Source organism: Alligator mississippiensis, chromosome 1 (genome assembly GCF_030867095.1).
Source record: "Alligator mississippiensis isolate rAllMis1 chromosome 1, rAllMis1, whole genome shotgun sequence".
In the NCBI taxonomy this organism is placed as follows: Eukaryota; Metazoa; Chordata; order Crocodylia; family Alligatoridae; genus Alligator; species Alligator mississippiensis.
This window is the reverse complement of record NC_081824.1, coordinates 256,476,296-256,487,226: the sequence shown is the minus strand read 5'-3', so window position 1 is coordinate 256,487,226 and position 10,931 is coordinate 256,476,296. Positions and strand designations below refer to the sequence as shown.

General features: G+C 40.8%; 1 protein-coding gene across 2 annotated transcripts; it reads left to right on the top strand.

Annotated features, from left to right (window-relative positions):
- The first annotated feature begins 655 nt into the window (after positions 1 to 655).
- ABHD10 (abhydrolase domain containing 10, depalmitoylase) lies at positions 656 to 10,505 on the top strand. Of its 2 annotated transcripts, none has more exons than XM_059720530.1 (5): positions 656 to 842; positions 3,331 to 3,514; positions 4,962 to 5,073; positions 5,908 to 6,045; positions 7,514 to 10,505. In XM_059720530.1, the coding sequence occupies exons 1-5, from the start codon at positions 671 to 673 to the stop codon at positions 7,853 to 7,855; spliced, it is 948 nt and encodes a 315-aa protein (XP_059576513.1). In that variant the 5' UTR covers positions 656 to 670; the 3' UTR covers positions 7,856 to 10,505. The 2 variants fall into 2 exon arrangements, with proteins under 2 accessions (XP_059576513.1, XP_014454672.1); XM_014599186.3 differs by having other exon boundaries at positions 757 to 892.
- The last annotated feature ends 426 nt before the right edge of the window (positions 10,506 to 10,931 follow it).

Here is a 10,931-nt window from a genome sequence, read left to right as displayed (position 1 = left end):
CAAATACTTAGAACAAAACTTTCTTTGTGAGCTTTCAGGAACAAATGTCCTTCAGGAGGCTTAGGAAGCATCAAGGGGTATTTGTACCCCAAACCTTGCAAAGAATTTTTCCAACTATTTGAGTCAGTCCAATAAGAAATGCAGGATTCACCCGAAGAACATTGTCCGCCTATGTCCTACGTCCTACAACCTACACCCTCTAGTGCTTTTCGACTTTTTATAGACAGGCAGCCCTGTGGAGGGAGGTTGCTGTTTTGCTTTTTTTTCCTACAAAACTACTAAGACCAGCTTTTTCTGTAGCCAAGACCCGGGTGCCGCTTACGGGCCGCGCTTGCACGCCTGCATGCTCCCGGACCGTCCCCCGATCCCACCAATCACCACCGCTCCTCGTTCCCCCATCCCGCCCCGCGGGAGGCCTGGGGCAGTGCGCGGGGACGGTCTCACAAGCTCCAAACGCATACGCAACCTTCTGCGCGCATCAGGCTCCAGGCGCATGCGGACTCCGTCATCCTGAGAGGCTAGAGGCGCTTGAGCGAACCAGCCAAAGTGCCGCGCAGGCGCAGAGCCCACGCTCTACCGCCCTCCCACCCCCTCAGGCCGGTGCAAAGCAGCTCAATGCGCACGCGCATCAGGCTTGTGGCGCATGCGCTAACCAGACAATCTGTTCCGCATGCGCATTTCCTCGCCCCCGCCTTACCTCCAAGCTGTTCTGGGGTTCAGAGCGCATGCGGAAACGGGGAGTGAAAGGAAAGGAGCGCTCGCCGGGGCGCATGCGCACCTGGCAGTGCTGGAGGGCGGGGCGGTGAGATGGCAGCGGCGGCTGCACGGGCGCTGTGGCGGGGGTCAGTGCGCTGGTGCCCCGGAGCTGGGGATGGCTTGTGGGCTGTGCCGGGTGAGTGGTGGAGTGGGGGCGGCGGCGAGTCTTGGTGTAGGCGGTGCGGGGCAGGGCAGCTCTCCTGTGCTCGTCTTGGGGCTCTCGGAACCCTGTGCAGGTGTTCCCGACCGGGAGGGGGGCCCTGTGCGCACGCAGTTCGTGCGCTGCAGGCCCCCTTAGTCTGTCTGGTAGCCGGTGGCAGCGGTGCGTGCGCGGTCCTGATTGGCTAGCCGTGCCCAGGACTCCGGTGCCTATGGCCTGAGTGGGGACGATGGGCTTCAGTGTGGCCAAGTCCACTTAGAAGAACTGGGCTGTTTTGTGATTTTAACTCGCTTTAATTTTTTAGATTAAAAAAAAACTAAAAAAATAGATTCAACCCACTTCTATCTGTTTGAAATAGGTTGAGCTTGTTTTTAAAGGCAGTGCTGCTTTTTTTTTTTCTCCTGAGACTTGGCAACACTGCTTTTTTTGCTCCCAGCTGGTGCAGCAGAGTCTAGTGAGTCTAAGTGCAGCAAGGCTAAGGATCCCTTTTGGGGGAGTAGCAGAAGCTGCTGTCTTCTGAGAGACACCACTGCATGGACAGGCATTTTTGCTTTTGGAGGAGAAAATCTGGGAGGGAGCTAATCTGGTTGTTTTTATCCTGCAGCAGCCATTTTTACTCCAGGGGAAAAAAACTGAACTGTGCACTTCTGGCTTCTCCTGGCAGAGCAGCGACTCTCCCAGGTGAAACTGTATGGCTGTAAGAGGCCTGGGACCACAAGCTGATGTGTTTGGGTTTTGCTGCAAAGCAAGATGCTCAGATCGAACTGGTTGTCTGTTTTGTGCCCATCACAGAAATTCTGGAGGTGTCTAGCACCCGGATAAGAGCATGTGCTCAGATTATCAAAACCTGCTTGTACAGGGGAATTTAGTTAAACTGTGTCTTTAACTGGGTTAGGTGGCTTAGTTCAGGTAATGTCCTGTGTGCTCTCCCTAGATATAAAAAAATTCTTTACCTTTTGTGTGAAGTCTTGAAGCAAGGTAAGTTTCCTTGAAATAATTGATGTCTTGTCATACAGCATGGCTCTGTCAGAACAGATTCAAGTCTCTCAGGTATTGAAATTAATATTGCCTTTTGTCAGGTTGGCCTTAAGGTGTCCTTGAATCTCTTCTTTTGCCCACCTCCAGGGCAGTGACCATCAATGAGTTGGGAGTATAGGACCTGTTTTGTTTGGGATCTGGTTATCAGGCACCTATGACATGTCCTATATGGCACCAGCTCTGTTATATAAAACATGGCTTTGATGCTGGTGGTGCTTGCTTGAGTCCAAATGCTGGCATCATTCTTCTGTCCTTCCAGTTTGTGGACCATTTTCTGTAGACATTGCCTCTGGTAACATTCCAAGGCTCTCAGGTGTTCCCGATTTTTCTCATCCAAGTTTCACACCCACGTAACATGGTAGGAAGGACAACAGCCTGGTAGATAAGTTTGGTGTGGGTCCTGATATCATGATCATTGAACATGTGATTTTTAGAGATGGCAGTACTGGCAGATTTGATCCAGTATTTAATGTCACAGTCTATTTTTTTGGAAAAGTGACTGCCCAGGTAGGGGAATGCTCAGTGTTTTCCAAGGATTGTTCTCTAATTATTGTGTATGGAGGAGCAGTTGGCCAGTTTAGGTTGGGTTGGTAAAGGATCTTGGTTTTCATAAAGCTGTCAGTGAGTCCAAGCATTTCACATGCTTCACAGAAGCATTCAAGAGTGACCTGGAGCTCTTCAGTTAAGTGGGCACACACAATACGATCATTAGTATCTTGTAGATCAGTAACGGAGGTATTTATTATTTTGTATTTGGGACATAACTGGTTCATGTTAAAGAGATTCTTGTCCATGTAATACCGGATGTTGACACCAAATGGAAGTCTGTCAGCTATCTGTGGAATATCTTTTGAGATAGATGGGAAAGAATTGTTGATGCAATTGCACATCCTTGCTTGACTCCAATTGTAATAGTGAAGGGGTCCGTTTCTAAGCCATTGCTCAGGATTGTTGTTGTCAGGTTGTGAAGAAGTCTAATGATGGTAACAAAATTTTGGCGGGTATCTAAGTCTCATCAGGAACTTCTGTAGGGCCTTTCTGTTCCTTGAATCAAAGGCTCTAGTCAAATCAGTGAAAGCTATCTATATAACTTAGTTGGCCATATTTTTAACCTCTTGAGTGAACTGTTTTAAATTGTTGGTATTTTATGACTTGAATATCACTTATGAATTGTGATGCCTCAAGACTTGGAATCTTTTTAACTGATAGTATTGGGAATCACTACTAATGATGCTGATACACAGGCTTTAACACTGTGTTTTTAAAATTAATTCTAAGGCTAGCAGTTTGGAAGCCAAACTATATTATAGCATTTTAGTTTCTGTAAGGGGTCTAATTTTATAAAATGTGTCACTAAGTGTGTGTCTCTTATTTAGTTTGCAGACAGAAGTCATCAGTCAGTTTCCTTACTCGACCTGATCGTCCAAATCTAGCTTACCATAAGCTAAAAGGCAAGAACCCAGGCGTTGTTTTTCTCCCAGGTCTTAATTCAAATATGAATGGTCACAAAGCAATTGCACTTGAGGAATTCTGCAAATCTTTAGGTCATGCCTATGTAAGGTACGATCAAGAAAATTGTGTAGAGAAACAAACATGATTAACATTATGGTGTTTGGAACTAAGAAGTTCTATGGAAAGAGAGGCATAAGATAATGAGATGCCAAAATCCAAAACCAGTGTGCAGTATAGCAACAAAACAAAAAAAAAAACCCTTCTTGTCCTAGTGTCATAATATATATTTAAGATTTGGGCACTCTTCCTATGTGGAGAATGCATTAAATTAGTAAAATATATTGTGACATGTATAAGATTCAAGTGATAGTCATTCATATTGTAACCTGTGTAGTACTGCATGAAATTTGATATCGGCATAGAAAAGGAAATGCTTAAAATTGAAGGTCTCCATGTCTATTATGGTTAGTAAGTTGGGTATTAACTAAAACAGGGGTGTCAAAATTACCTTGGGCCATGGGCCAGGTCCAGACTGTGGAGCTCTTTGCCAGTCAGATCCAGCCTGGGGCATGCAGTGGCAGCTCAAGCTGTGGCACCTCTGGCTCCAGCACAGGGTACACACAACCTCTGGCTCTGACCTGGGGCATGTGGTGGTTGCAGATCCTCCATCATAGGGTGGCAGCAGGGCCAGCACAGGAGAATGCCCAGGGGACAGCAGTGCTGTTAGACAAAGTGACAAAAGACCAAGCAGGGCTGTATCAATCTTTGTTCCCTCTGGCTGCTGCCATCGCATCCACCAAGGCTCAAGGCAGTCTACTTCTCTGGAAGGCATCCTCTAACTTCTAGTGACCCACCAATAGCCCAGTGACCCGGGTAGAGCTCCATGAGCTGCAGCCAGTCTGCAGGCCTTATGTTTGACATCCCTGAGCTAGATTTTTTGCATGCATAAAATCCAAGCTTGCAAGCTTCATTGTTCGGGTAAACCACTCCCACATGCCTCTGAACTTGTCCATTAAGCCATAGCAATCAAGTTTGAGCTCTGCAATTATTATTAATTGTGTCCTTTCTGTAGAAGTGCTACATCATAGGAAAGCTGCGTAATATACGTTGGGTGAGATAAGGGAATGTTCCTCACCTCGATTAAATTAGTTTGATAACGTACAGAGCTTGTTAAATCTTAGATTATATGGTAAAATTTTCAGTTATGGCAAGCATGTTTAAGCAGTCAGTTAGTACCTAAAGCAGACATTAAGTCTTGGGTACATTGTGCATCTTTCACTTCTGTTTTGGGGAAAGTACTGTCTACATGCCTGGGTTAAAGCTGAATAATAGATCTCAAGATCTACATGGGAGTTCTGCGTCACCCATTTAATGAACATGAAAGCATGTTTAAGGAGATGTTCACTTTCTTTCTTAATCATTCCTGCAAAACTCTGTGATAATGTGTTCTTAAGACCATCTCTAATATTTAGCAATGTTTGTTTTGGGCTTTTTTTAATGAAATGCATTGTTTTAACCAATATTTTACACTTTTATTTTGATTGTTACTCTGCAGGTTTGACTATACAGGATGTGGAAGCTCAGATGGTAATCTTAAGGAATGTACAATTGGGAAGTGGAGAAAAGATGTTCTGTCAGTACTGGATGAACTCACAGAGGGACCACAGGTTACTCTTTTTAATTTATTTTAAAATATATCTCATGAACTCTCTTTCTAAATAAAAGCAATAGCCAGATATGCAGTTGAATGGTTCAAATGGCTGCTGCTACTTAAAGGAAAAACAAAACAAAATTTACAACTTTCAGTCTGATTCATCTTGAGTAAAATTTACCAGCTAAGCTCTCCAAGTATGTAGATGCTGATAAGCAAACTAATATCTGTGGCTATAACAAAGAAGCATGCTGCAGGAAAATAAAATGTGGTAGATTAAAAAAAAAAGTTGCCAAGAAAATGAAGCCAAGAGGTCAGTATTAAAGTGATTGCAACTTAGATGCCTTAGTAATAAGCCCCTTCAGGTATGGATATTTTCCATTTGCAGGAGTGGGAATTACAGTAAGCTACTTGAAAAATAGCTCAGTATGTAGAGACTAGAAAAACTGATGTAATGCAGTGAAAGCTTTTTTATATGAAATATTTATTAATCGTTGCTATTTTATTAATAAACCTTTTATAATGTACAATTCTTGTCAGAATGAAACATCAGAATTGTACTTGATGCTGAACTATATTTCAGTTTTCATTTTGTGTACAGTGGTTCAGTCTGAGAGCAGTAACTTTCCATGCCAAACAAAAGAACAGTAAAGTGCCAGATCCTGCAGTACTTACTCAGGCAAAATTCCTACTGGCAATGACTGCAGTTCTGCCTGGGTAAGGACAGCAGGATTAGGACTCAGGTTTAAGTAGCTATACAAAATTGTACCTAAGGCTTTGCAAAACAAAGCAGAGGGATTTTTTATTTTAAATAGAAGAATCGCTTTAATTTCTTTTTTTTCCTTTTAAGATTCTCGTGGGATCCAGCTTGGGTGGATGGCTGATGCTTCATGCTGCAATAGCGCGCCCTGAAAAAGTAGCTGCTTTAGTTGGAGTAGCTGTAGCTGCAGACTACGTCATAACAACTTTTAACCAGCTTCCTGTTGAGGTAAATGCCCATGGTTAGCTTTTTTCCTTTTTAATTTTGTTTACATTTGTTTGAAATTCTTTTCTATGAAAGAATTATAACAGTGGCTAAACTAAATCAACAGCAGGCAAAATCCTGTATTTCTTTAAGGGAATTGTCAGGACTAGCTAAAACTTGTGCTTTTAGGTACTTCTAGTGCCTAAAAGCTCATCACAAATCAGGGCCCTGTTGTTAGCTTGCTAGGTGAGCAAAACAATGAATAGTCCCTGCCCCAATGGTTTATAATCTAAGTACAAGATAACTGATAGAACAATGTGGTGAGATTAGTCTTGTCATTATAAAGAACATGAGTGGCCTCCGTATACCTACGCTCACAATGTTTTTTCAAGTTTTGCTTAGGCATTGTTATGTAGACAAGGAGAGATTAGGAGGAATCTGAATGAAGTAATTTGGCAGAAGTTTACTAGCAGTTTCTGCCAGCGTGAGAGACAGTAAGGTAATAGTCAAATTTTGTGGTGGTTTAGAAAACTTAATGAATGGATGGCTATGGTTGTTGTTGGCCAAATTGGAGGTGCCCTTCAGTCCTAAATGAGAGATGTGGGAAAGTGAATAGGCTTTATAAGGGGCTTTACCAGTGAATATATGCTTGATGTTGTGGGTAATGGCAAACCAGAAGCAAGATGCCAGGAGTTGGTTGTTATATACCTAGCTGTCTGTTTTTAACTAGGAACTTCACAGCTATGTGCTGAATGGATGTGAATGAGAGATGACTGCATTTCTCAGTGCCAAAGAGAGAATGTTGCAGCAACAGATATGAGAACCTGGAACAGCTTTAGCTGTGTGAATAGGGGATGCCATGAATTGGACATAGTGTGCTTTAAGGAATTTGCAAGACTTGTGCTACAGTGTAGCGTAAGTCAAAGATGACAATTAGGTCATGGTAATGAGTGATAGGCAAGATAGTATTCATGTTCACAGTCCTTCAAGAAAAGTATATGAGTTCATGGAGGGCTTGGGGGGTGGGGGGAAAGATCTATTGTAAGTATTAGGTTAAAGGCCAAGAAGGCTGTTCGTTGGAAGACCCTCATGTTTGAGTCTCTGTGGCAGGACTAAAACCAATTGTATGGATATGTCAGGCTTGTTTGTGGCCAAGAGACCCATGTTTTATTGCTGCTGCAGAGGATATGTAGGTTGGGGTTTAGGAGGAACTTTCTGATCATAAGTGCAGTCAAGCATTGGAGCAAGTCACCTAGAGAAGTTGTGGGATCTCTATCTCTGGAAATTTTTCAAGAGCAGGTTGGGCAGGTACTTGGCTAGGATGGTATAGTCAGGATAAGCCTATTTTGAGCCAGGGCCTAGACAAACTCACAAGGTCCTTTCCAGCCCTGATTTCACATGATCTATTTTTTTTGAAGCCCACTATAATAGCAGATTTCAAAAGAATGTTTCTCTTGATTCATTTTTTGCCTTTTTCTCTTTTTTCCAACAGGTAAAAAAAGTAGTAGAAGAAAAAGGTGAATGGAAGCTGCCAACAAAACATAACGAAGAGGGCTTTTATTGTTTGACATACGATTTCATTAAAGAAGCAGAAAACCATTGTCTCTTAGCTAGTCCTATTCCCATAACTTGCCCTGTAAGACTTATCCATGGCATGAAGGATGAAGATGTTCCTTGGCATATTTCCATGCAGGTTGCTGACCGTGTCTTGAGCAAAGATGTTGATATCATCCTCCGCAAAGCTGGCCAACACCGGATGAAAGAGAAAGATGACACAAAGCTTCTTGTGTACACTGTTGATGATTTGATCGATAAGCTGTCACACTCAGTATGAGTTGCATGGTAAAACAAATGCATGAGTACTCGTGGCTCTCTTCTGTGTTAACTGAAAATGTCTTTAACGGCAGTGGAACACTGCTGAATCAGGAAAGGTGCAGATGCTATGAACAAAAGGAACTGAAGCTTTAACTGTTGTTTCCTTTACCTCTGTTTTGTAAAAAAAGGTATTTTTTAAATGCTGCATTTGCACAAATAGTAGAAAATGTGAAGAAACTGCTGCTGTTTGTTTGGAAACTTCTCCCCCACCTCAGATCTGTGACTTTTTTCACAAGTTTCCTACACTATTTTTTATTGAAATATGTTTATCTTTCTTAGATTTGTGCCAATGCTTATTTTTCTACTATTTGACCTGTACAAGTTATTTTTACGTTCACTTCACACACTTCAAATATTGTGCTTTATGCTGTAACGTTCTTATTTGAGTCCTGAAACTTTTATGCAAGTTTTTTGGCTCATTTAAAAAAAATACAGCTGAAATGTTTAATGAGATTTGTGTCTTTGAATATAGAATGAGTCAACATGAAGCATAATTAAAAAAAAACAACAAAAAACAAGCTTCAAATATAAGGTGGTATTTTTTTGTTGCTGCTTATTAAACAAAAAAGAAAAGAAAAGCCCTGGTTAACAAAATAATGCTCTTAGTGTCTTTGTGCCTGGGATGTAATATGATGAGCAAGTTGGACTTTGTGGTGCTATACTACTTAATCATCATAGCCCTGATGCACCACTCGGATAGGAATTGCACGACTATTATTTTATGACTTTAGAATAGCTAGCTCTCTGCCCTAACATTCTGCACAACATACAGGACTGAAATTCACGGTATTTCTGCTTTTGTTAGTCTTTCATTTTGAGGCAGGAATGAAGCGAATAGACCAATGCTTGTTCCCAACATCATGCATAAAATTGAATGCACACACTAACACTTGAAAAATTGCATTTTCTGACTGATTTGTCTCTAGGGAATAATATCTACTCAGTTAAAATTATAACTTTAGTTATTACATGAGTCAACTCTACACCACTTCCTGTTTGTTAAACTGCTTACTTAAGCAGTGTTAAAACAAAGCCAAAGTTTTGTCAGTGTTATGCTTTTTGGCTTCACTTTCCCCAGTTATTCATTACAGTGAATATTAATTTGGCATGCACGCTTGGAGAAAGCACAAGGAAGGATTAGGCCTCCAGTACTTACTCTAATACTGGACTTGAATACTTCTGTTCATTAGGTACTAAATCTGCTTTATAGACTAAACATGATGTATGCAAATATGAACACTGCAGAGCTGAAATGAAGTTGCATGTAAAGCATATAAATCAGTAGGTGTCTCACCTGGGGATTAAATTATGAATGTGTTTGTCAGGTAGGTTATTTCTCCAGAAATAAAATACATGTGCCATGAAATGTCAGATGAGTTGATTTAGGTAATAGGCTGGAATAACAGAAACCATGCACTGTTACTGTTTAATTAGAAAAATAATTTGTGACCACTAGTTTAATTAATTTTCAATTAATAAATTACTTCAGGATTACCAAATAAAGACTAAAGCCACTAGGGGTACCATATGCCAAAAGAATCTCAAGTCTGTTATAACTTGCTCTAGTTTCTCTTCAAGTCGCATACATCTTTTACCTTGGTGTTAACACTGAGAGAAGCACTAAGTGGTTTTTTTTGTTAAGTACTGTTTTGTGAATCTGTTTCATCACTATACAAACAAGAGGTCATAACTTGCCACTTTCACAGCCCAGCTGGAAGGAGAAAACATAACTATAAATTCAGAGGAAGCAAGGATACGGTTTACAATTTAAATCCCGGTCTCCTGAATTTCATAACTTGTTCCTCTGATCAAATTAAGATGTTAAATAAAACATGTCTATTTATGATTAAGAACATTTCAGGAATTCTGTCTTCCAAATAGTACTTTTAGCATTTTTCTTTCATGCAGTATATATAGCCCCTTCAGTAGGACAACCTCTAAAAATTGACTTCACCATTCCTCTACACTTTGAGTGAAAGTTCAGAGGATAAGGGTGTATGCATTCACTCTTCTGGCATCTTCTGGTGAAAATTAGCACCTTGTTCAGAAAATTATTTTTGTTTTATATTGTTGTTTCTAGTACTTGAAATATGGAAGTTGATTGTGAAGTTTCTTTCCTGAAGAGTTTAAAGGGACTCAACCAAATCAAAACCTGACTTAAACTATGTTCTACCCTTGATACATCTTGGACAACTTTTGTACTCATATGCTTAATAAATCTCTCTCAGGTTCTTTCACTTCTTTTTTCCTGGCTATGTTATACATCAGAAAGGCGGCATAATTCTTGCCAAAAATGTAGCAACAGACTGAAACAGATGGACCCCAATTATACTTACATCTTTGGAGACTTTAGTATGTGAGAAGTAGGATAAGAAAAGTGAGATTTTAAATGTGTCCCTTTAACCTTCCATTTGTAGCCATTCTGATAAGGTAAGGAAGAGAGAATGTCCATTAGAACTATGCCTAGTCTAACTGTATAATGGAAACATGTTCAACTTTACCTTCCACTGAAACATTCCTTTCTTAAAAATGTTCAACTCTACTTTCCACTGAAACAGTCTGTTCTTAAAACTCACCTGTCACTAATAAAGTAGTGTTGTGTCAGTAAATGCTTCAAGTGATTTTATAATGATACAGGAGGATGTGGTGTGGGTGGAAATAGGATGGGGGGCTTGGATGTACAGTACTTCCTGAATGAGTTGGCTTGGAAAGCAGATTCTTCAGTAACGTTTTCTTAATACAATACAAAATTTTGTAGGGTTCCTGGCTGGACTTGCAGCATTTTCTCAAGTGCTAAACTTAATTTCTGTCTCTCAAAGTAATTGTTAAATAGACTTTTCCTACGGTAGTAATGGCATTTCCCTGTGTCTTCCTCTAGACTTGGTTAAATAGGTTCAAACTGGGTTGGATGATGTAAGAAAACGGGCCCTGACCCATTGTCTCGTTTATGTTTTCTTTACTGATGCTAGATTTGCACCACTGATAGCAATGTTGGGAAACTTGAGGGAAGAATGATTATTGTATACTCAGCCTTT

Excerpts from the sequence above, each read along its gene's own strand:
- ABHD10 (XM_059720530.1), top strand. The coding sequence starts at position 671 with ATGCGCATTTCCTCGCCCCCGCCTTACCTCCAAGCTGTTCTGGGGTTC. Across the intron at positions 843-3,330 it reads GCACGGGCGCTGTGGCGGGG|TTTGCAGACAGAAGTCATCA; the intron begins GTCAGTGCGCTG and ends TCTCTTATTTAG. Across the intron at positions 3,515-4,961 it reads TTAGGTCATGCCTATGTAAG|GTTTGACTATACAGGATGTG; the intron begins GTACGATCAAGA and ends GTTACTCTGCAG.